General features: G+C 44.0%; 2 protein-coding genes across 4 annotated transcripts in view; one reads left to right on the forward strand and one right to left on the reverse strand.

Moving 5' to 3' along the window:
* LOC135520518 (apolipoprotein A-I-like) overlaps nucleotides 1-24988 on the forward strand; it is a 38008-nt gene extending 13020 nt beyond the window's left edge. Inside the window, exons 2-5 of one of the 2 annotated variants that reach the window (XM_064946124.1) lie at nucleotides 6504-6678; nucleotides 23389-23442; nucleotides 23634-23784; nucleotides 24143-24988. In XM_064946124.1, coding sequence (XP_064802196.1) covers nucleotides 23403-23442; nucleotides 23634-23784; nucleotides 24143-24719 — 768 coding nt within the window. In that variant the 5' untranslated portion in view covers nucleotides 6504-6678; nucleotides 23389-23402 and the 3' untranslated portion in view covers nucleotides 24720-24988. Of the gene's footprint in view, nucleotides 1-6503; nucleotides 6679-23176; nucleotides 23280-23388; nucleotides 23443-23633; nucleotides 23785-24142 lie in introns of those variants that run through there. The other variant, XM_064946123.1, reaches the window with a different exon arrangement.
* Nucleotides 17056-18741, reverse strand: LOC135520515 (apolipoprotein A-IV-like). 2 transcript variants are annotated; one of them, XM_064946120.1, is made up of 4 exons: nucleotides 18591-18741; nucleotides 18427-18482; nucleotides 18037-18187; nucleotides 17056-17924 (listed from the first exon to the last, which is right to left on the reverse strand). In XM_064946120.1, exons 2-4 carry the CDS (start codon nucleotides 18464-18466, stop codon nucleotides 17348-17350), a joined length of 768 nt encoding a protein of 255 aa, XP_064802192.1. In that variant the 5' UTR covers nucleotides 18467-18482; nucleotides 18591-18741; the 3' UTR covers nucleotides 17056-17347. The 2 variants fall into 2 exon arrangements, with proteins under 2 accessions (XP_064802192.1, XP_064802193.1); XM_064946121.1 differs by having other exon boundaries at nucleotides 18566-18629.
* Nucleotides 24989-26093: the final 1105 nt, after the last annotated feature.

Genomic DNA, 26093 nt, shown 5'->3' on the forward strand with positions numbered 1-26093 from the left:
TGGCCAATTATGATCTACTGCTGGCGCCAGGAATCTGTAAATAGGCGATCCTTGTCAGGCAGCTCCAATGGTCTTCAATCAGTTTATTTCAACTGACTACCCCCTTGGGCTATTTGAATCCGTGATGGTCACCAATCAAATTCATTTGAAAGGCACTGTCTCCATAATGACCAGACTGGGTAAGTCGTCTACATGAATGAAATTGAAACCATGACCCATGAAACATCTTAATTTATTTAACTAGGCAAGTCAGATGTGTAGTTACAATGGCAGCCTACCAGGGAACTGTGGGGTAACTGCCTTGTTGTTCAGAGGCAGAACAACAGATTTTCACCTTGTCAGCTCAGAGATTGATCCAGAAACCATTCGGTTACTGGCCCAATGCTCTAACCACTAGGCTACCTGCCACCCCGGCAGGGATCTTCTACCAGAATTATTATTATTAGGGTGTTTTCCAATGCCTCGCATTGGTAGATGGGTAAAAATAAGAAAGCAGACTTTGAATAACCCTTTGAACATGGTGAAGTTATTGATTACACTTTGGATGGTGTGTCGATACACCCAGTCACTACAAAGACACAGCTGTCCTTCCTAACTCAGTTGCCGGAGTGGCCCGGTGGCCCGTTCCTGTAGGTTCATGCTCTACAACATCCGCAGAGTACGCCCCTGCCTCACACAGGAAGCGGCGCAGGTCCTAATCCAGGCACTTGTCATCTCCCGTCTGGATTACTGCAACTCGCTGTTGGCTGGGCTCCCTGCCTGTGCCATTAAACCCCTACAACTCATCCAGAACGCCGCAGCCCGTCTGGTGTTCAACCTTCCCAAGTTCTCTCACGTCACCCCGCTCCTCCGCTCTCTCCACTGGCTTCCAGTTGAAGCTCGCATCCGCTACAAGACCATGGTGCTTGCCTACGGAGCTGTGAGGGGAACGGCACCGCAGTACCTCCAGGCTCTGATCAGGCCCTACACCCAAACAAGGGCACTGCGTTCATCCACCTCTGGCCTGCTCGCCTCCCTACCACTGAGGAAGTACAGTTCCCGCTCAGCCCAGTCAAAACTGTTCGCTGCTCTTGCCCCAAAATGGTGGAACAAACTCCCTCACGACGCCAGGACAGCGGAGTCAATCACCACCTTCCGGAGACACCTGAAACCCCACCTCTTCAAGGAATACCTAGGATAGGATAAAGCAATCCTTCTCACCCCCCCCCCTTAAATGATTTTTAAAAAAAAGAAAAATTAGGATGAATCAACTACTTTGTAGTTACTCCGCAATATTAACCTAATTGACAGAGGGAAAAGAAGGAAGCCTGTACAGAATAAACATATTCCAAAACATGCATCCTGTTTGCAACAAGGCACTAAAGTAATACTGCAACACATTTGGCAAAGCAATTCACTTTTTGTCCTATTATGTTATGTGTTATGTTTGGGGAAAATCAAATACAACACATTACTGAGTACCACTCTCCACACTTTCAAGCATAGCGGTGGCTGCATTATGTTATGAGTAGGCTTGTAATCGTTAAGGACTGGGGAGTTTTTCAGGATCAAAAAGAAATTACAGAATGGAGCTAAGCACAGGCAAAATCTTAAAGCAAAACCTGGTTCAGTTGATTTCCACCAGACTCTGGGAGAGGAATTCACATTTCAGCAGGATAATATCCAAAAACACAAGGCCAAATCTATACTGGAGTTGCTTACCAAGAAGACAGTGAATGTTCCTGAGTGGGAGAGTTACAGTTTTGACTTAATAACTATTTACTGCAGTGGGCTAAATGAGGGTCACGCAGAGTGTTTTTTGGTCGTCTTAAACAAATCTACTTTGAAACAAAAGTATGGACCTCACACACATGGCTTGTACCATGTCAGATATAGAGTTGAAATGTATTACATGTTGAGTTTGCATCCCAAGATTGCACTTTCTATACATCACAGAAGACTGAAATATGACATCGTTTGACATAGAAACACCAGATGTCCTTTATTTTTATGTTGATTATGAAAAATATGAATAGCATTTCACTCATGAGGACACTATCGGGCGATTTGGTCATTTGACTGCAGGGAAGGGCGACATTGACTTGACAATATATCGAAAGACCTGAAAATAATCAACCAATTTGACGGAGCTTCAAGTGTTTTGAAAAGAATAATGGGCAAATGTTGCACAATCCAGGAGTGAAAGCTCTTAGAGACTTACCCAGAAAGACCCATAGCTTTAATCTCCGCCAAAGGTGTTTCTACAAAGTATTGACTCAAGGGTGGGAATACTTATGTAAATTAGATATCTGTATTTAATTGAATATATTTGCAAAAGTTTTAAAACATGTTTTCACTTTGTCATTATGGGGTATTGTGTGTAAATGGGTGAGAGTAAAATCTATGTAATCCATTTTGCACACATGTGGAATAAGTCAAGGGGTATGAATACTTTCTGAAGGCACTAAATGTTAACATCTGTTATTTCCTCAAAACAAGAACTCCCCAGGCTAACAGATCAGTGCAAAACAAAGTAGGAGTGGGAGATACTGCTGTTCTCAGGGACATGTCAGGGCTTGGGGATAGAGCTTTGGTGCAGTAGGAAGGACTATGAGTGGGCGGTAGAGAGAGTGGCGTGAGGGGCAACAAAGAGTTCATAGATCACATAGACTGCGGTTGTCACGTTCTGACCTTAGTTCCTTTGTTTTAGTTTGGTTTGGGTGGGTAGTCTATATGTTCTTTTTTCTATGTTGTGTTTATGTGTTTGGCCTGGTATGGTTCTCAATCAGAGGCAGGTGTCGTTCGTTGTCTCTGATTGAGAATCATACTTAGGTAGCCTTTTCCCACCTGTGTTTTGTCGGTGATTATTTTCTGTTTAGTGTTTTTCGTTACCTTACAGAACTGTTTCAGTATCGTTTCATTCTCTTTGTTATTTTGTTTAGTGTTCTGAGTTTAAATAAATATGAATATGAACACTTACCACGCTGCGCTTTGGTCCTCCTCTCCTTCCACCAACAACGGCCATTACAGAATCACCCACCAACCAAGGACCAAGCAGCGTGGTAAGGAGCAGCACTGTCTGGAGGAGGTGACAACATGGGACGAAATAGAGAGGTGGTCGGTGGACCCAGGGAGAGTCCCGGAGCCCGCCTGGGATTCTCTGGAGCAGTGCGACTTACAGGAGAATGGAGTTGGCGACACGAACACTGCTCAGGAACCTACCCAGCTCCTGGTTCATCCTCTCACAAGCCCATTAGATTGAGGACGGAAGTGAGGCTGACCGTTCACAAATGCATGGAACACCGACAGAGCATTGGCCAAACCATAAGGCATCACCAAGTACTCGTAATGCCCAGACACTGTGCTGAAGGCCATCTTCCATCCCCCTCCTGGATGCAGATCAAATTGTAGGCACTCCGCAGGTCCAGCTTGGTAAAAAAACAAAACAGGTCCCTATGGAGCTGTTCAATGGCGGCCGCACCAACGGGAGGGGGTAGCGGTACTTGGCGTTGATGGCATTGAGACCTCTGTAGTCAATACATGGATGAAGACCCCCCTCCTTCTTGGCCACAAAGAGAGATCCTGGTAAACCTTTGGGATGTTGTCCTGGAGGGCAACTACAGGACTCTCAACTGACGTGGAACCACAGGGTAAGGGAAGCAGGTCTTCCGGCATCCGAGTGCCCCAGGCCGTAATCTCCATCCTCAGCCAGGGAGGCTGAGGACGACTGTGTATGGGTGCCTGGATGATGAGGAAGGGGAGGCTTTCTTGGTGCAGGAGTCCCATGGTGATTGTGAGTGATGCTGTGATGTGTGTCACTGTGCCAGATCCCAGTGGTCGGTTTTCCAGCGCTTGAACTGGAAACTGAGAGGAGAGCGGGTATGATGTTATGTTCAGGGAGGAGGCAAGGGCCTGGTCAATAAAATTCCCAGCGGCACCCGAGTTCACATAGAGCTGTGGAAACAAAACATGAGGGACAGCCAGTGATATTGATACTAAAAAAAAGTTTGGCGGAGAGTGAAGATGGAATACTCACACCGACCCCAGGAGACGGGTGATCACTGGACCGTCCCTCTGATCTACTGACTCTCGGGTTAGAGTGTAGCGGACACTGTTGAAGCTTGTGTCCCTCTTGGCCACAATAGGGACAGAGCCCCGCTGTCTCTGACGGCGTTGCTCAGACGCAGGGAGACATGTGGTCTCTACCTCTATGGGTTCAATCTCTGACTCAGATCAGTCAACGAAGGAGGGAGAGAGGCGATGGTTATCCAGACGGTGTCCAATGAGAGGGTGTCGTCTCGGCATGCCAGCTCTGTCTGGACTCCCTCACGCATCCTCTTCTGAATAAGGTGTGGAGTGTCGGCTCATTCCATCCGCTGGATGCTGCCACTCTATTAAAGGAGAGGGCGTACTCCGCAGCAGTCTGGTCCTCCTGCCGTATTTGGAGTAGGTCGCTCACCCCCTCTCTGCCGTCCGGTGGATGATTGAACTCCTCTGAACAGAGCCATGAACCTCCCATAGGAACCCAGCTCCTCCTCTCCTCTCTCCCACACCCGCCGGTCAACAGGGAAATAACTGTGGCAACTTTGGACCTCTCGGTGGTGGGGGCTCCCGTTTGATGAGAAAAGTAGAGGGAGCACTGGAGGAGGAAGCCATGGCATGGCTCGTGGTGATGGCGAAGTAGGTCTCCCTGTTCGCTGAGGCAATATTCTGTAACATAGACGCAGGTAGTCAGGAAGCAAGTGCAGTTAGTGAGTTTAATGACACCGACCGATACAAGAGCAGCATCTAACATGGAAACATAAACATTATTTCCTGGTGGGTGATAACAAAGAGGTGCTAGATAAAGGGGAAGTAAACAGGGTAGTGATGGAGTCCAGGTGTGCCTCATGATGGGGCACAGGTGTGCGTAATGAAGGGTTGCCATGACCGGTGGTTAGTAGACTGGCAACGTTGAGCGCCGGAGAGGGGAAGCGGGAGTAGACGTGACACTCAAGTATAAGTGAGTCACCCAGTAAAATACTACTTGAGTAAAAGTCTAAAAGTATTTGGTTTTAAAAAATACTTAAGTATCAAAACTAAATGTAATTGTTAAAATATACAGTACTTAGACAGTAATCATTTCAAATTCCTTATATTAAGCCAATCAGAACGGAACCATTTTCTTGTTTTTATTTATTTACGTATAGCCAGGGGCACACACCAACATAATTTACAAACCAAGCATGTGTTTTTAGTGAGTCCGCCATATCAGAGGCAGTAGGGATGACCAGGGATGTTCTCTTGATAAGTGTATGAATTGGACCATGTTCATGTCCTGCTTACATTCAAAATGTAATAAGTACTTTTGGGTTTCAGGGAAAATATATGGCGTAAAAAGTACATTATTTTCTTTAGGAATGTGTAAAAGTAAAAGTAGTCAAAAATATAAATAGTAAAGTAAAGTATGGATACCCCCAAAAACGACTTAAGTAGGAATTTTAAGTATTTTTACTTAAGTACTTTACACAACTGATGAATACAATGGAAGTACATCAAGGCCACATCCTGATCAACAACAATGTCCTTGCATTATTGCTTGTTTATCACATCAGATTTGACCTGAATATGTTCTGCTCGGGAATTTAGTCAGGCATAGTAAGATCTAAGCATAGTTAAGGCTTGGTTAGAGATGGTGTTGTATGGTGAAAGTTAACATCTTGGGTCTTGTAAGGGGTTCTGGAAAGCCCAGTGGTACAACAACAGAGCTTTCATAATGAGGAATCTTATGTTAAGTCATTGTTATACTCAGGTAATGAAAGTCTATATACAGTATGTGCAATGCTGGCCATATATAGGCTTTGTTATCAGCAACCCCTACTGATTCGAGCAGTACCGATGACCTTTACCGATAATGATCCAGCAGGTACGCTACCTCTGCTGCCCATACTAGACATTCCTCTCTGTGTTGTAATCACAAGAAGCCTACTCCCAAGAAACAAACTGGAATTGATTGGTTTGTTCAGAGCCTGATAGTATGAGATAACCTCCAGGAGTCAACTTCTATCTCTTCACTGATTGGTCGGAATGGATATGTATATATCTAGCCAGCTAGCATATATTGAGATGTACAGCCACTGCAGTGCTTGTGTTCTCTTCTGACTACAGGCAATTTGAGAACACATAACACATTTTTTTACCATCTTAGTTTACACATTACTTGACTGGATAAAAAACATGTAACATAAAATCAAATCACCCATCAGATGTCTCTCAGTTTGATGCATAGAATTCTACATGCTTCCTATACTCTATGTCACAGTATGGGTGTGTCAGATGGGAAAAGTGGGCATTCAGCAGCATGACAAGTCCAGTCCTGTTCAGCACACAGTTTAGAGGATTGCTGAAGTAATTGAATCCAAACAACCTCACAATCTGTTGTCATACAATCCTTTTGTGATATCTGACCGGCTTCTATCATTAGTTATTTTTCTCCCACATTTAATGCGGAAATCTCATTGAATTAGGTTTTTATGTTCCAACAGGTTCCTAGGGTTGTTGGATTACAAAGGAAAACCCAGCCGTGAGCTGCCCAGTGACTCGATCTTACCAGACCAGCTAAATTCCTTCTACGCCTGCTTCAAGGCAAGCAACGCTGAAACATGCATAAGAGCACCAGCTGTTCAGGATGACTGTGAGATCTCGCTCTCCACAGCCAATGTGAGTAAGACCTTTTAAACAGGTTAACATTGACAAGGCCGCAGGGTCAGACGGATTACCAGGACGTGTAATCAGAGTATGCGCTGAACAGCTGGCAAGTATCTTCACTGACATTTTTAGCCTCTCTCTGATCCATTATCTAATACCTACATGTTTCAAGCAGACCACCATAGTCCCTGTACCCAAGAATACCAAGGTAACCTGCCTACCTGTCTATTACCCAGTAGCACTCACTTCTGTAGCCATGAAATGCTTTGAAAGGCTGGTCATGGCTCACATCAACACCATAATCCCAGACACCCTGGACCCACTTCAATTCGCATACCACCTCAACAGATCCACAGATGACACAATCTCTATTGCAACTGGATCTGGATCCTGGACTTCCTGATGTGCCGCCCCCAGGTGGTGAGAGTAGGCAACAACACATCTGTCATGCTGACCCTCAACACAGGGGTCCTTTAGGGGTGCGTGCTTAGTCCCCTCCTGTTCTCCCTGTTCACCTATGACTGCATTGCCATGCACGACTCCAACACCATCATTAAGTTTGCTGATGACACAACGGTGGTTGGCCTGATCACCGACGACAATAAAACAGCCAATAGGGAGGAGGTCAGTGACCTGGCAGTGTGGTGCCAGGACAACAACCTCTTCCTCAATGTCAGCAAGACAAAGGAGCTGATTGTGGACTACGGGAAACGGAGGGCCGAGCACGCCCTCATCCACATCGACGGAGCCGTAGTGGAGCGGGTTGAGAGCTTCTAGTTCCTCGGTGTCTACATCACTAAGGAATTATCGTGGTTCACACACACCAAGAGAGTTGTAAAGAAAGCCTCTTCCCCTCATGAGGCTGAAAAGATTTGGAATGGGGCCGTCAGATACTCAAAAAGTTATACAGCTGCACCATTGAAAGCATCTTGACTGGCTGTATCACAGCTTGATATGGCAACTGTTTGGCATCTGACCGCAAGGCGATAAAGAGGGGAGCCCCCAGTACATCATTGGGCCTGAGCTCCCTGCCATCCAGGACTTCTATACCAGGCGGTGTCAGAGGAAGGCCATAAAAATGGTCAAAGACTCCAGCTACCCAAGTCAAAGACTGTTCTCTCTGCTAAATAGTTAAATAGTTAACCAAATAACTACCCAGACTATCTGCATTGAACTCTTTTGACTCATCACATACACTGCTGCTACAGTTTATTATCTGCCCTGTTGACTAACTTTATCCCTACCTACACTACCGGTCAAAAGTGTTAAACAAATCAAGGTATATTTTATATTTGAGATTCTTCAAATAGCCACTGTTTGCCTTGATGACAGCTTTGCATACACTTGGCATTCTCTCAACCAGCTTCATGAGGTAGTCACCTGGAATGCATTTCAATTAACAGGTGTGTCTTCTTAAAAGTTAATTTGTGGAATGTATTTCCTTCCTAATGCATTTGAGCCAATCAGTTGTGTTGTGGCAAGGCAGGGCTGGTATATATAAGATAGCCATATTTGGTAAAGACCATATACATATTATGGCAAGAACAGCGCAAATAAGTCCAAATCTATATTATGGCAAGAACCGTTCAAATAAGCAAAGAAAAACAACAGTCCGTCATTACTTTAAGAGATGAATGTCAGTCAATGCGGAACATTTCAAGAACTTTGAAAGTATGGGTATACCGGTATGGGGATGAGGTAGGTAGATAGATGGGCTGTTTACAGATGGGATAAGTACAGGTGCAGTGATCTGTAAAATGCTCTGACAGCTGGTGCTTAAAGCTAGTGAGGGAGATGTGAGTCTCCAGCTTCAGAGAATTTTGCAATTCGTTCCAGTCATGGACAGCAGAGAACTGGAAGGAAAGACAACCAAAGGAGGAATTGCCTTTGGGGGTGACCAGTGAGATATACCTGCTGGAGCGCGTGCTACGAGTGGGTGCTGCTATGGTGACCAGTGAGCTGAGATAAGGCGGGGCTTTACCTAGCAGAGATGTGTAGATAACCTGTAGATAGCCAGTGGGTTTGGCGACGAGTATGAAGCGAGGGCCAACCAACAAGAGGGTACAGGTCTCAATGGTGGGTAGTGTATGGGACTTTGGTGACAAAACGGATGGCACTGTGATAAACTGCATCCAGTTTGTTGAGTAGAGTGTTGGAGGCTATTTTATAGATGACATCACCGAAGTCGAGGATCGGTAGGATGGTCAGTTTTACGAGGGTATGTTTGGCAGCATGAGTGAAGGATGCTTTGTTGTGATATAGGAAGCCGATTCTAGATTTAATTTTGGATTTAAGATGCTTAATGTGAGTCTGGAAGGAGAGTTTACAGTCTAACCAGACATCCAGGTATTTGTAGTTGTCCGCGTATTCTAAGTCAGAGCCGTCCAGAGTCGTGATGCTGGACGGGCAAGCAGGTGCGGGCAGCGATCGATTGAAAAGCATGCATTTAGTTTTACTTGTGTTTAAGAGCAGTTGGAGGCCACAGAAGGAGAGTTGTATGACATTGAAGCTCATCTGGACGTTAGTTAACACAGTTTCCAAGGAGGGGCCAGAAGTATACAGAATGGTGTCGTCTGCGTAGAGGTGGATCAGAGAATCATCAGCAGCAAGAGCAACATCATTGATGTTTACAGAAAAGAGAGTCGGCCCGAGAATTGAACCCTGTGGCACACCCATAGAGACTGTCAGAGGTCCAGACAACAGGCCCTCCGATTTGACACACTGAACTCTATCAGAGAAGTAGTTGGTAAACCAGGCGAGGCAATCATTTGAGAAACCAAGGCTGTCGAGTGTACCAATAATGTTGTGATTGACAGAGTCGAAAGACTTGGCCAGGTCGATGAATACGGTTGCACAGTAATGTCTCTTATCGATGGCGGTTTTGATGTTGTTTAGAACCTTGAGCGTGGCTGGGGTGCACCCATGACCAGCTCTGAAACCAGATTGCATAGCGGAGAAGTTATGGTGGGATTCGAAATAGTCAGTAATCTGTTAACTAGGCTTTCGAAGACCTTAGAAAGACAGGGTAGGATAGATATAGGTCTGTAGCAGTTTGGGTCTAGAGTGTCACCCCCTTTGAAGAGGGGGATGACTGTGGCAGCTTTCCAATCTTTGGGAATCTCAGACGATATGAAAGAAAGGTTGAACAGGCTAGTAATAGGGGTTGCAACAATTTCGGCAGATAATTTTAGAAAGAGAGGGTCCAGATTGTCTAGCCGGCTGATTTGTAGGGGTCCAGATTTTGCAGCTCTTTCAGAACATCAGCTATCTGGATTTGGGTAAAGGAGAAATGGTGGGGGCTTTGGCGGGTTGCTGTGGAGGGTGCCGGGCAGTTGACCGGGGTTGGGGTAGCCATGTGGAAAGCATGGCCAGTCGTATAGAAATGCTTATTGAAATTCTCAATTATAGCGGATTTATCGGTGGTGACAATGTTTCCTAGCCTCAGAACAGTGGGCAGCTGGGAGGAGGTGCTCTTATTCTCCATGGACTTTACAGTGTCCCAGAACTTTTTTTGAGTTAGTACTACAGAATGCACATTTCTGTTTGAAAAAGCTTGCCTTAGCTTTTCTAACTGCCTGTGTATATTTGTTACTAACTTCCCTGAAAAGTTGCATAATACGGGGGCTATTCGATGCTAATGCAGAACGCCACAGGATGTTTTTGTGCTGGTCAAGGGCAGACAGGTCAGGCGTGATCCAAGGACTATATCTATTCCTAGTTCTACATTTTTTGAGAGGGGCATGCTTATTTAACATGGTGAGGAAGGCACTTTTAAAGAATAGCCAGGCATCATCTACTGACGGGATGAGGTCAATGTCATTCCAGGATACCCCGGCCAGGTCGATTAGAAAGGCCTGTTCGCAGAAGTGTTTCAGGGAGCGTTTGTCAGTGATGAGAGGTGGTCATTTGGTCGCAGATCCATTACGGATAAAGGCAATGAGGCAGTGATCGCTGAGATCTTGACTGAAAAAAGCAGAGGTGTATTTGGAGGGCGAATTAGTTAGGATGACATCTATGAGGGTGCCCGTGTTTACTGATTTGTGGTTGTACCTGGTAGGTCCATTGATCATTTGTGTGAGATTGAGGGCATCAAGCTTAGTTTGTAGGATGGCGGGGTGTTAAGCATGTCCCAGTTTAGGTCACCTAGTAGCACAAGCTCAGAAGATAGATGGGGGGCAATCAGTTCACATATAGTTTCGAGGGCACAGCTGGGGGCAGATGGAGGTCTATAGCAAGCGGCAACAGTGAGAGACTTGTTTCTGGAAAGGTGAATTTTTAGAAGTAGAAGCTCAAATTGTTTGGGTACAGACTTAGCCTGCAGAGTTCTGTATTACTTTCTATCTTTGCAGTAGATTGCAACACCGCCCCCTTTGGCAGTTCTATCTTGGCGGAAAACGTTATCGTTAGCAATGGAGATTTCAGGGTTTTTGGTGGTTTTCCTAAGCCAGGATTCAGACACGGCTAAGACATCTGGGTTGGCAGAGTATGCTAAAGCAGTGAGTAAAACAAACTTAGGGAGGAGGCTTCTAATGTTAACATGCATGAAACCAAGGCTTTTACGTTTACAGAAGTCAACAAATGAGAGCACCTGGGGGGTAGGAGTGGAGCTAGGCACTGTAGGACCTGGATTAACCTCCACATCACCAGAGGAACAAAGGAGAAGTAGGATAAGGGTACAGCTAAAGACTATGTGAACTGGCCGTCTAGCACGTTTAGAACAGAGAGTAAAAGGAGCAGGTTTCTGGGCACGATAGTATAGATTCAAGGCATAGTGTACAGACAAAGGTAAGGTAGGATGTGAGTACATTGGAGGTAAACCTAGGCATTGAGTAATGAAGAGAGAGATATTGTCTCTAGAGATGTTTAAACCAGGTGATGTCATCGCATATGTAGGAGGTGGAACAACATGGTTGGTTAAGGCATATTGAGCAGGGCTAGAGGCTCTACAGTGAATTAAGACAGTAATCACTAACCAGGACAGTAATGGACAAGGCATATTGATATTAGAGAGAGGCATGCGTAGCCAAGAGAATATATGGGTCCAGTGAGTGGTTGGGCTGGCTGAGGACACGGCGATTCAGACAGTTAGCAGGCTAACATGCTAATAGTTAGTAGGCCGGAGCTAAACAAGCTAGCAGCTAGTAGACCAGGGCAAGTTAGCAGTTAGCAGGCCGGGTTAGCAAGCAAGCAATTAGCATGGGCTAGCAGTTAGTAGACCAGGGCAAGCTAGCAGTTAGCAGACCGGGTTAGCAAGCAAGCAGTTAGCAAGGGCTAGTAGTTAGCAGACCGGGCAGTCAAGCTAGCAGTTAGCAGACCAGGGCCTGACAGTTTAGCAGTTAGCAGACCGGGTTAGCAAGCAAACAGATAGCAGGGGCTAGAAAGTTAGCCTTTGGGTCTGTTTTTGCATCTTTGTGCGGTGATGTCGATAGACCAGTAGTGGAATTAGTAGGGTTCCAAGTTGCTCTTGGTAACTAGCAGGCCGATATTGTTGCCCAGGAGTATGCTTCGGTGGTTGCACAGGAGCCCTGGCCGGGCTAGCTTCAAGCTAAATTGGTGCTTGCTCTGGGATGGAAACGCTAGCCAGGAGTAGTCATCCGGGATTGCGGTTAGCTAGTTGTGAAGATCATGATGAAAATGTTTAGTTTGCGGTAGGAATCCGGGGATAAGGACCCCCACCAGAATGGAAGACCCAGAGTTGCCTCTGCTGCAGAGGATAAGTTCATTAGAGTTACCAGCATCAGAAATTGCAGCCCAAATAAATGCTTCACAGAGTTCAAGTAACAGACACATCTCAACATCAACTGTTCAGAGACTGTGTGAATCAGAACTTCATGGTCGAATTGCTGCAAAGAAACAACTACTAAAGGACATCAATAATAAGAAGAGACTTGCTTGGGCCAAGAAACACGAGCAATGGACATTAGACCTGTGGAAATTTGTCCTTGGGTCTGGAGTCCAAATTGGAGATTTTTGGTTGCAACTGCCGTGTGTGGGTGAACGGATGATCTCCGCATGTGTTTTTCCCACCATAAAGCAAAAAGGAGGTGTTGTGGTGTGGAGGTGCTTTGCTGGTGACACTGTCTATGATTTATTCAGAATTCACGGCACACTTAACCAGCATGGCTACCACAGCATTCTGCAGCTATATGCCATCCCATCTGGTTCGGGCTTAGTGGGGCTATCATTTGTTTTTCAACAGGACAATGACCCAACACACTTCCAGTCTGTGTAAGGGCTATTTTACAGAGAAGGAGAATGTTGGAGTGCTGCATCAGATGACCTAGCTTCCACAATCCCCTGACCTCAACCAAATTGTAATGGTTTGTGATGAGTTGGACCGCAGAGTGAAGGAAAAGCAGCCAAAAAGTGCTCAGCATATGTGGGAACTTCTTCCAGACTGTTGAAAAAGAATTCCAGGTGAAGCTGGTTGAGAGAATGCCAAGAGTTTGTGACATCAAGGAAAGGGTGGCTATTTGAAGAATTTCAAATCTCAAATATATTTTGATTTGTTCAACACTTTTTTGGTTACAACATTATTCCATGTGTTATTTCATAGTTTTGATGTCTTCCCTATTATTCTACAATGTAGAAAATAGTAAAAATAAAGAATAAGCCTTGAATGAGAAGGTGTTCTAAAACTTTTGACTGGTATTGTATATGTACATATCTACCTTAATTACCTGCTACCCTTGCACATTGTTACTCATTGTGTGTTTATTCCTCGTGTTTATTATTTTTCCATAATGTTTTCTATTTATTTTCTCTCTGCATTGTTGGGAAAGGCCCATACGCATTTCACTGTTAGACAACACCTGTTGTTTATGAAGCATGTGACAAATACATTTTGATTTGATTGTGATTTGGGTCACTCTTTGTATTTAAATGTCTCAGCCTGAGCTGAACTCAATACCCACTGCTGCTCTCCCTGCTGGGACAGACAGACATGTCCTATTAAAACTGGGACCACGAGGGACAGGGATAGCAGCACAGCTGTTATGAAGAGTAGTGCAGTAGAGCTTTTGTAATGGTTTTCAAGGCATGAACATTGTGGTCATAGAAACAGGGAGAGAGAACAAGAGGGAAGTGAAAGAGAGAATAAGAAGAATGATGGTACGGCATAACTAGCTGTAGACAGACAGACCGACAGACTTCTACAGAGTTCTGTAACAGAAGACACTTCCTCTTGTCCTAAAAATATATACCTCTTTGTTCCCTCTCATTGTAAGGATGGGTGATGTGGTAATATGCATCTACCAGGGCAGTGTGTGAGAGGTTGTCGGTTAGCAGTGAACTCTCATAACCCCAGCCAGCTCATCTTGGAGTCAGGAGTGGTGTGACGGGAGCTGGAGGACTGTGGTCTGTGGTTAGTTGGTCACCTCTGGTCAGAGTGAGACCTCTCACCTCTAACTTCACATGAGTCTGTGATGTCACCACAACTGGCTGTGTCTGGGCCAAAGGGCACTCAGCTGGGTCCTGTTTTGAAGGATTGATCCCATTCTCCGTGTGTGTGTGGTCAGTCATCTGCTTCTGACTCACTGATTTTGCTTTTGTAGCTGATAGGTGGCAACTTGCACCGAACAATAGGTTGACCTCACCTCCAATGCCCTTTTTACATAGAAATACAGTGTCCGTTCACTAGCAAACACAAGGACCATAAATCAAACACAGTTCACCATGTAAAAATGCTGCTCCAATGAACATAAGGAACACTGTAAGGACCATTTCCGTACTTGTCTCTTGTCGTTCTTATCTATTAGCCTTTTGCCAGTTCATTATAGGCTTAGATGTGGGCCCTTTACTCAGTCTATCATCACAGAACCCCTGTGGCATTAAGGCAGATCTCAGAGATTTGTTTTACAGTCTTACTACCAGGCAAAGATCTAAATCAACATCCACTGTTGGTTTATGCTGAGTTGTCATGTTCCCTGTTATCACAGAGTTGTTTTATGGACATACGTTCTGCTACCCAATGCAGGTAACAGTAAACAATTAATATGTTTGTATAACAGTGTTTGGAGGGTTAACAGTATGGCCAGTAGAAAGCGTTTGACAGGCCATTTATATTAGGTTGATAATGTAATGATGTTGAACAAAGGAAGTTCATGGCTAACCCAGCAGGGTTAACGGTTACTGGTGCCAGTGGCAGTTTGGGGCAGAGCCAAGGAATTTTGTTTTCCTCTGGGTGAGGCGGCATGGGAAAGCCCTGGCAGAGCCAGAGGGTGAGAGGGGGAGGATGGGTGATACAGGTACATCATCAGACATGCAGAGACAGCTCTGAACATGCTCCATACCCACCTCTGGAGGGGGTTTGGGATTGTGGGGTGTGATAGAATTTCAGATAGTGTTACAGGACTGTGTTGTTTTTACAAGTAATTCAGAGGGAGGGGGGGGGGGGGTAGAGAGAGCTGTATATGACTGTTTGTCAGGTCATTGTATATATGGTTATTTTCTGATTTCTGTGAAGAGGTCAGTAAATCACCATCATTGCAAAGGGCTTTATAATTCCCTGAATTGACAATGAACTGCCACTAGATGGCATTCATTCTAAAACTATGTTGAAGGAGCAACCAAGCTATTGCCAGTGGTGTGTATTCATGGATGCCAAGGGAAGCCAGCATTCCCCCCCAAAATGTACCAATATAAAACATATACAATCATTTATATATTTCAAGCTAAACTGAGTGAACTCAACTGTGATTGGTCCTGGCGCACCAATAAAAAGTGTTTAGGGAATCCAGTTTGGATTTGGATTCACACCACATCAAAATAAAAGAGAACTTGGATTGTTCCAACTCATTGTGTTGTTGTCCTCTGGTGGCCTTCTCTTAAATTAGCCATAAATGGAGATAGGGATTTGGACCAAATGTTAATTCATACATTGTGCCCCTGGCCTCAGAGGATGGATGTTCAATATGTAGCTACAGTAGATGTTTTTATTTAACCAGTCAAGTCAGTTAAGAACAAATTTTTATTTACAATGACGGCCTATCCTGGCCTACCCCGACGCTGAGCCAATCGTGCACCGCCCTATATGACTCCCAATCACGGCCAGATGTGATACAGCCTGGAATCGAACCAGGGACTGTAGTGACACCTCTTGCACTGAGATGCAGTGCCTTAGACCGCTGTGCCACTCAGGAGATGACAGCTGCGCCACTCGGGAGAAGTAGTAGGCTAATGTTAACTAACTGGCTAATCGTTGCACATGAAAGGAAGTTAGGCTAGCGAGCAAGCATTTTAGCCCAGTAGCCTAGGACAACAACAACTAAAAGCGTGTACTGTATGATAGTCATAGACCGTTTTGTCAACATGAAAGAGAGGAAGATGACATTGGCGTTTCTCTTCAAGTAGGGTGAGTCAACATGTTTTTTCTACACACACACACACACACACACACACACACACACACACACACACACACACAACAATACCATGGACAGCCACATGATTTTTAGCTTGTGTTGATTGGACTAAATTGTTTCGGGAGTCTTTTAGTTGCTACTGTATTAGACTAAACATCGGTGATTTGAGGTTTTTGAAATGTTGAAGTTGAAATGGTGCTGGATTAGTGGAGGCAGCTCCTGTTTTCTTTGGGACCTGCAGTAACTCCGCTGTTCTAAATCAATAGTTGTTCAGTAATTCGAAAATGTCTGAAATATTAACTTGATTGACCATGCTGTAGGTCATGTAACTGTTTGTTAAATGCAATATGCTTTGTGGACTTCGCCGGACATACATATGTTGCTCTCCGGTTTTGTAATGAAACAAATGTGTGGTTGAATTTATTCTGCCACTGCGTCTTCCTATTGTCTCGGCTATAGGTCTATATATCACAGTGTCAAGGCATATGAACTAACAGATTATAGAACAAACAACACAATTATCACAACACAGAGATTGTAATTATGGCTTCCACTTTGAAGACAAACACTGCAGGCTATAATCCTAATAGCTTTTACTCTCCCTTTGAGTAAGATATTTAACTATTTTAATGAGAAGAAATGTACTTACTATGACTGAGATATGTGGTTGTCCCACCTAGCTATCTTAAGATGAATGCACTAATTGTAAATCGCTATGGATAAGAGCATCTGCTAAATGACTAAAATGTTAATGTAATATTTAAACATAATCAAGATTTGTTTATGCTGTGATACACACTTATTTCTGATATTTCTGACGCATATGCTTATGTTGAAGAGAGATGACTGGATCAGCGGCATACAGTAGTCCTACATGCAACCAGTCTTATTGGACAATGTTTATGTACTATTTGAATGTGCTAATATGACTTTCCACCTCATACCCTTATCACCACTTTATCATTTGGGGAAGTAGCTTAAATGATTTCAATTAGCATCATAGGCACGACACATCAGACACGATACATTTAAGTTATGTTTAGTTTCGCTTTTTATTTCCATAAATTAACAACATCAACATGGCACAGTCACTGACCAACCTTCAGATAACAAACAAACAAAATACAAAGATGTCATTGACTCATCAGAGCCAATTCAGTTTATACAAAATACAGAATGGGCCTGTTCTGCATTACCAAGTTCATATTTGTAAACTCGCCCTCGTTCTATTGACAACGGTGGTATGTTCTAAGGCTTTGATGGGAGAATACAGTCATCAAGAGTGCAAGAGTAGTCAGATGGAGGAAAGTGTTTTTGATTTAGTTGGTGTTGATGAAGGCCTGGTAGAGGGCTGTAAGCTGGGCCCTCAGGTCCTGGGCGTAGGGGTCCAGCTTGTCCTTCAGGTCCTCAGCATAGGGGGCCAGGCTCTGCTGCACCATCTGAGCTCTGGTGGTCAGCTCGCTCTGGAGGTTCTCGGCCAGGGGGGCCACTCTCTTCTGGAAGTCCTGCAGGCGCAGGTCCACTTTCTGCTTCAGCTCATCAGTGTAGGGACCCAGCTGGGACTGCAGCTCCTTCACACTCTGCTCCAGACTCCCCTTCAGCTCCTCACTCTTCTGGAGCAGGGTGGCCCTCAGGGTCTCGGAGTCCAGGGACTCTGCATAGGGAGCCAGATCCTGTTTCAGCTGCTCCACTCTCTGCTGGACTTGGGTCTTCATCTCCTCTGCGTAGGGCTCCAGTTTCCCCTTGACACTGCCCAGGTCTTGCTCCAGACGCTCTCTCAGCACCTCAGCCTCCTGGGTAATCTTGGTCATCAGGTCCTTGGCTGCAGAAGGGAGCTGCTCCTGCAGGGAGATGGCGTATTGGCTGGCCACATAAGCGCTCTCTGTGATTCGGCCACTGCAGGAGAGGAGAGGGGGGTCAGTTCAAAACCCCAACCTAGTAATCTGAGCGATTCGACTACAGACATTCCACACGTTATGACAACTGCATCACAGATCATATTACTTACTTGACATCCTGCCCCAGCTGGGACTTCCTGATCATCTGGACGGTGTCTTCGGCCGTTTGCGTTGCCTTGGCAACGTAGTCCCAGAAGGCATTTGTCAGCTGCTCCAGCTGTGGCTTAGGCTCATCAGCGTAGAACAGGTTAGCATGGCAGCCTGTTGGGGCGTTGCAGAAGAGTTAGTTGTTGTGAAATTGTATATTTCAGGGTCATTACTGGTTAGGCATGGCAACCTGTTGGCGTCATTAAGGTAACTAGAAAAGTATATTCCCTCTGCCGTGGTTATTATTGACTATTGACTTAAAATGAATTTGGTAGATTGATGGAAGGTATTAGGTTGTTGTACTTCAGCTCTATAAATTTCACTTATCTGAAATATTCTTGTATCCCACTCACCAGTGAATACAGCCAGAGCGAGCACCACAAGAACCTTCATGACTCTCAATCAGATTCTGTGAAATAAAGCAACAATCACTTAAAACATTGTAATCCACCAGAATAAAAAAAAACATAATGGAATGCTATCAAATAATACCATGGACTTGTAGAATCCAGCTCACCGTCTTTGTGAATGAGTGTGTTGGTGTATCTCTGAGTCCAGTCTGCAGTGACTAGTTTCAGCCATGTCCTGGCCTGTATATATAGTGAGCAGGACAGTAAGGAACACAAAGTCCAGGAGCCAGTGCCTCGCTGTCAGCAGTGCTCCAAATCATAAACCCTCAGACCGCAGTGCACTCAGCACCTGTCTACCTGACCCAACCCAGTTATGTCCTTACAACTCACCCTGGACCTGTCCCAATGAACCCCTGGACCCAGAGCGCACAGGAGAGCACTGCGTTATCATCACCTCTGGGTAAAGTGTCACAAACAGAGTTTGGAACATAAAGTAGTGATCAGAGATACTCAGTGAAGACCAATCTCCTGGGACTGCATGCTGATAAACACATCTCCATTCAATCCCCTTGTCAATAGTTTTTCAATAATATGCAGTCGTGATACATGTGCAGCGGGACACTTGTTGACTTGCAGCTATACAGGTCTGTTACTGTTAATATCATCTGAGGGTAGATGTATTGTGTTGTATTGAGGCTTATGCACTTTTACATACACTAGCCTGTTCCTTTCTCTCAACCATAATGTATCTTGGTCATTATATATGATGCTACAACTCTACGATGCTGATAGTGAGTATCTGGTTCACACCAGGTCAGTTTCATGGATTTTTCCTTGATGGCACAGAAAATCTCAGATCGAATCAGCCATTCTCTGAGCCAATCACAGCCATTTCTCAGACATAAATAGCACTTTGTCCAGACAACACCTTCCTTCCAAACTTCATGAGATATCACAGTCTGATCAGATATGGTATTGATTTATAGTCAGTTTAAGTTTGATGTCCAGCCAGCTGGCATTGACTCCCAGAATATATTCTATGATATAGTTTTCAGTTTAACTGTGAGGTCATGTGTTCAAGCACTTCCATGTGTCAGTTGTCTGACCAAAGTTCATTTGACCCCGGCCCATACACACTGTGATAGGGTCTAATGTTAGGGGCCACATGGGCCCAGTCCATTCATTAGATGTGATCTCACAATAGCTAGTAGATAATGTATGGTGTCTAGGAACTTATTTGGAATCAATTAAATGTTACAGTAGACTTTCATTTTTCAAAGTAAAGCTCCCCCTTTGTCATACTGTAGTTATTCTGTTTAAATGGATAGTGGGTTACTGTGCTATACTGGTAATTGACCTTGTCATAACCTCGCCCCTGGGTTATTGCGCAAAGAAGTGTCTGGGAACAACATTACCATGTCAAAAAGGTGGATCAATCTACACAGAGAATGGCCTGATTGAGAATCTTCACAGCACTCATTCTACATCACTTGGGTTATTCATGATGTCACATCCTGGTAATCAGGAGTTTTGAAGTCAGAAGTTGAGTTCTAAACCTCCTATCTGCCCACTGTGCCTTATTACAAACCATCACAGTGCCACTCTATAGAGAGTAGAATAAGGAGAGGGTGTTGCCAGGAATCTACTATTCCCTATGTAAATGCACTACAGTGCAATGTTCAACACCTCAAATAACCTCTGACCCCAGTGATGACTAAAATGTGTGAAGGTTGACACTGCGCTATAGGTTTGCGTTGGCAGTTGAGGTGACACAACCGTTGGGATGCTACCGTTGATGGCTGAACAAACACCAGGATGTCTTGAATGAAATCATGTCCTTGTCGAAAGCACCAAATTGAAAAGTGAAATGTGCTAATGCCAGCATCCGTATAATCTAGTTAGTATTATATATGTGGTTGTGGTCTTATTGCTTGACCTGATTACAAAGTGTCTTGTGTGGACATGTTTAAGGTTATCTGCTGGCCATCAAATACCTTTACTCATTAGTATTACTGTAAGCAGGGGTTTTAGAAGTGGGGGGCATATTTTAGAAAATGATTTATATATTTTTTATCCAGTCGGGTAAACACTCCAAACAGACTACCCAACCGCTCTGAGATGTCCGCATGGTCCTAAAGCACACAGTTGGCTGTTTTGTATCACATTCCAATGATAAAACTGTGGGCGACAAAAATTAAATTTCAAAATGTGTGGGGGACATGTCCCCGTCCCCCGTCCCCAGTGAAAGTTGCATCCCCGACTTTAAGTCTTCTCTAGAATGAGGTTTTCAGTAGAAGGGTCCAGGACCATGCACAGTTGTCTAATTAGAATATAACCAATAAAAAGGACCATGCACAGTTGTCTAATTAGAATATAACCAATAAAAAGGACCATGCACAGTTGTCTAATTAGAATATAACCAATAAAAAGGACCATGCACAGTTGTCTAATTAGAATATAACCAATAAAAAGGACCATGCACAGTTGTCTAATTAGAATATAACCAATAAAAAGGACCATGCACAGTTGTCTAATTAGAATATAACCAATAAAAAGGACCATGCACAGTTGTCTAATTAGAATATAACCAATAAAAAGGACCATGCACAGTTGTCTAATTAGAATATAACCAATAAAAAGGACCATGCACAGTTGTCTAATTAGAATATAACCAATAAAAAGGACCATGCACAGTTGTCTAATTAGAATATAACCAATAAAAAGGACCGTGCACAGTTGTCTAATTAGAATATAACCAATAAAAAGGACCGTGCACGGTTGTCTAATTAGAATATAACCAATAAAATGGACCGTGCACGGTTGTCTAATTAGAATATAACCAATAAAATGGACCGTGCACGGTTGTCTAATTAGAATATAACCAATAAAAAGGACCGTGCACGGTTGTCTAATTAGAATATAACCAATAAAAAGGACCATGCACGGTTGTCTAATTAGAATATAACCAATAAAAAGGACCATGCACGGTTGTCTAATTAGAATATAACCAATAAAAAGGACCATGCACAGTTGTCTAATTAGAATATAACCAATAAAAAGGACCATGCACATTTGTCTAATTAGAATATAACCAATAAAAAGGACCATGCACGGTTGTCTAATTAGAATATAACCAATAAAAAGGACCATGCACGGTTGTCTAATTAGAATATAACCAATAAAAAAGACCATGCACGGTTGTCTAATTAGAATATAACCAATAAAAAGGACCATGCACGGTTGTCTAATTAGAATATAACCAATAAAAAGGACCATGCACGGTTGTCTAATTAGAATATAACCAATAAAAAGGACCATGCACGGTTGTCTAATTAGAATATAACCAATAAAAAGGACCATGCACGGTTGTCTAATTAGAATATAACCAATAAAAAGGACCATGCACAGTTGTCTAATTAGAATGTAACCAATAAAAAGGACCATGCACAGTTGTCTAATTAGAATATAACCAATAAAAATGACCATGCACATTTGTCTAATTAGAATATAACCAATAAAAAGGACCATGCACATTGTCTAATTAGAATATAACCAATAAAAAGGACCATGCACAGTTGTCTAATTAGAATATAACCAATAAAAAGGACCATGCACATTTGTCTAATTAGAATATAACCAATAAAAAGGACCATGCACGGTTGTCTAATTAGAATATAACCAATAAAAAGGACCATGCACGGTTGTCTAATTAGAATATAACCAATAAAAAGGACCATGCACGGTTGTCTAATTAGAATATAACCAATAAAAAGGACCATGCACGGTTGTCTAATTAGAATATAACCAATAAAAAGGACCATGCACGGTTGTCTAATTAGAATATAACCAATAAAAAGGACCATGCACGGTTGTCTAATTAGAATATAACCAATAAAAAGGACCATGCACGGTTGTCTAATTAGAATATAACCAATAAAAAGGACCATGCACGGTTGTCTAATTAGAATATAGCCAATAAAAAGGACCATGCACGGTTGTCTAATTAGAATATAGCCAATAAAAAGGACCATGCACGGTTGTCTAATTAGAATATAGCCAATAAAAAGGACCATGCACGGTTGTCTAATTAGAATATAACCAATAAAAAGGACCATGCACGGTTGTCTAATTAGAATATAACCAATAAAAAGGACCATGCACGGTTGTCTAATTAGAATATAACCAATAAAAAGGACCATGCACGGTTGTCTAATTAGAATATAACCAATAAAAGGGACCATGCACATTTGTCTAATTAGAATATAACCAATAAAAGGGACCATGCACATTTGTCTAATTAGAATATAACCAATAAAAAGGACCATGCACAGTTGTCTAATTAGAATATAACCAATAAAAAGGACCATGCACAGTTGTCTAATTAGAATATAACCAATAAAAATGACCATGCACGGTTGTCTAATTAGAATATAGCCAATAAAAAGGACCATGCACGGTTGTCTAATTAGAATATAACCAATAAAAAGGACCATGGTGTGGTGGGGGAGATTCCCAAAGGAAACATATTGAAGTTCAACCAAAGCCAGGTTAATCAAGTCTGGTCTGTCTATGTTCAATCTGTCAGGCTCAGAGAATGAATATGAACGTAACAAAATAATGTATTGTCATTGTGTATGTGCGTGTGTGTGTGCATGTCAATATAGTAACCGCACAGTCATGTGATGACAGCCAGCAAGGAGTTGTAGCAGAAGCAGGAAGAGAGGTGACATGGCAGTGACTCCTGGACTTTGGGCTTACATCTACAGCTCTGGTTTCGACTATATATACAGCATGGCACTGGCCTGATAGACACACAGACAGACTGAATACACAGAGATACACCAGGAAAAAAACAGGTGAGGCCAATGCTGAGATTCAAAACAAGGTGTTGAGAAACTAGGATTTTAGGTTTCTAAGATTCAAATGTATTTGAAGTGTAATTGATTAGTGATGTTTCTGTTTCAGTGAGAAACGCAAATATGAAAGTGTTGGCGGTGCTTGCAATTGCTATACTCTCTGGTAAGTAACATCTAATGTTACCACAACCATGACTACTCTGTAAATTTTTTTTGAATGCAACAAGATTATTAGAATGATTATTATTTTAAACCTGGCCTACTTCAAGCTCCTTGAACAGTGTAAGGTCATAAAGCAGGTCAGGTTAAACTAGCAGTTTCACAGGAACTAACTCTACTTCCATGCCCCAACAGGTTGCCATGCTAACCTATTCTATGCCGATGAGCCCAAGCCACAGCTGGAGCAGCTGACAGATGCCTTCTGGGACTACGTCGCCAAGGCAACAAAAACTGCCGATGACACCGTCCAGATGATCAGGAAGTCTCAGTTGGGACAGGATGTCAAGTAAGTCATTTGACCTGTGATCTAGTTGTCATAACATGTGTGTAATGTCTGTAGTGGAAGCCCTCTCAGAGTACTAGTCACCTGAGTGGTGCAGCGGTCTAAGGCACTGCATTCCAGTGCTAGAGGCATCACTACAGACAATCCCGGGCTGTATCCCAACCGGCTGTGATTGGGAGTTGCATAGGGTGGTGCACAATTGGCCCACGTCGTCTGGGTTAGGGGAGGGTTTGCCCGGGGTAGGCCGTCATTGTAAAAATGAATTTGTTCTTAACTGACTTGCCTTGTTACAGTAAGTAAAATAAAATCAATAAATAAAACTAGAATCCTGACCTGACCAGACCCCTCTCCTCTCCTGCAGTGACCGCATCACAGAGAGCGCTGACGTGGCCAGCCAATACGCAGTCTCCCTTCAGGAGCAGCTTCCTCCTGCAGCCAAGGACCTGATGACCAAGATTACCCAGGAGGCTGAGGTGCTGAGAGAGCGTCTGGAGCAAGACCTGGGCAGCGTCAAGGGGAAACTGGAGCCCTACGCAGAGGAGATGAAGACCCAAGTCCAGCAGAGAGTGGAGCAGCTGAAACAGGATCTGGCTCCCTATGCAGAGTCCCTGGACTCCGAGACCCTGAGGGCCACCCTGCTCCAGAAGAGTGAGGAGCTGAAGGGGAGTCTGGAGCAGAGTGTGAAGGAGCTGCAGTCCCAGCTGGGTCCCTACACGGATGAGCTGAAGCAGAAAGTGGACCTGCGCCTGCAGGACTTCCAGAAGAGAGTGGCCCCCCTGGCCGAGAACCTCCAGAGCGAGCTGACCACCAGAGCTCAGATGGTGCAGCAGAGCCTGGCCCCCTATGCTGAGGACCTGAAGGACAAGCTGGACCCCTACGCCCAGGACCTGAAGGCCCAGCTTACAGCCCTCTACCAGGCCTTCACCAACACCAACTAAATGGCCCAAACCTACACCACTTCTTGATCCGCTGAAACGTTTTGATTGATTCTGTCATACCCTGAACTGCACTGTAAAACATGGAAACTAAACTGGGCATATACCCAGAGCATCATATTTATTATTATTTAGTGCAGGGCGAAAAATGTAAACCAAACATTCACACTCAAATATTTATATGTGTTTGTTTTACCTTGTTGAATAATGTCAACTTTTTATAATTTCATAAATTTTTAAAGAAAAATAAAGGTATTGAAATTATGAACATATGCAAGATTGTTCCCTCATTCATTACACTCCAATTACACGTGCAATATGTCACTTAAGGACACAGGATAAGTCACAACTATGGCTGTCCCCGTCTCTTCCCTTTCTCTGTGTGTCTGTCTCTGTGTGTCTCTCTCTGTGTGTCTCTCTCTCTCTCTCTCTCTCTCTCTCTCTCTCTTTCTCTGTGTCTCTCTTTCTCTGTCTCTCTCTCTCTTTCTCTGTCTCTCTCTCTTTCTCTGTGTCTCTCTTTCTCTGTGTCTCTCTCTCTCTTTCTCTGTGTCTCTCTTTGTGTCTCTCTTTCTCTGTGTCTCTCTTCTCTGTGTCTCTCTCTCTTTCTCTGTGTCTCTCTCTTTCTCTGTGTGTCTCTCTCTCTCTCTTTCTCTGTGTCTCTCTCTCTCTCTGTGTCTCTCTGTGTGTGTCTCTCTCTCTCTGTGTCTCTCTGTGTGTGTCTCTCTGTGTGTCTCTATGTGTCACTCTGTCTCTCTCTCTCTTTTAGCAACACAAATACTTGTGTTGAGTGTGTGAAATCCCTTTGCTTAATTAGAGACTGTTATTTCCTGGGCCTCCTAAGTCCAGACTGGCCCTGCTGACATTTGTATCTCTCGCTCATGTGTCAGCAACAGGTTTATCCAAGTCTCTGTCCTTTTACATGTCAACGCTGGTAAAATGCCAATGTAACATTCATACCGTGAAAACATGAAAATATTTGGTGGGCAAGGTGGGCACGGGCTAGCCCAACACGGCCCATCCAAGCCCAGCATGGGCTAGCCCATACCAAGCCCAGCACGGGCTAGCCCTCACCAAGCCCAAAACGGCCCATCCAAAACCAAGCCCAACAGGGGCCATTCCTCACCAAGCCCAACACGGGCTATCCATCACCAAGCCCAACACGGCCCATCCAAAACCAAGCCCAACACAGCCCATCCAAAACCAAGCCCAACACGGCCCATCCAAAACCAAGCCCAACATGGCCCATCCAAAACCAAGCCCAACAGGGGCCATTCCTCACCAAGCCCTGCACGGGCTAGCCCATACCAAGCCCAGCACGGGCTAGCCCACACCAAGCCCAACACGGGCTAGCCCACACCAAGCCCATCACGGGCTAGC

Source organism: Oncorhynchus masou, chromosome 29, assembly GCF_036934945.1.
Source record: "Oncorhynchus masou masou isolate Uvic2021 chromosome 29, UVic_Omas_1.1, whole genome shotgun sequence".
NCBI classification, from domain to species: Eukaryota; Metazoa; Chordata; class Actinopteri; order Salmoniformes; family Salmonidae; genus Oncorhynchus; species Oncorhynchus masou.

Excerpts from the sequence above, each read along its gene's own strand:
- LOC135520515 (XM_064946120.1), bottom strand. The coding sequence starts at position 18,466 with ATGAAGGTTCTTGTGGTGCTCGCTCTGGCTGTATTCACTG. Across the intron at positions 18,188-18,426 it reads CGCTCTGGCTGTATTCACTG|GCTGCCATGCTAACCTGTTC; the intron begins GTGAGTGGGATA and ends ACGCCCCAACAG. Across the intron at positions 17,925-18,036 it reads CAGCTGGGGCAGGATGTCAA|TGGCCGAATCACAGAGAGCG; the intron begins GTAAGTAATATG and ends CCTCTCCTGCAG.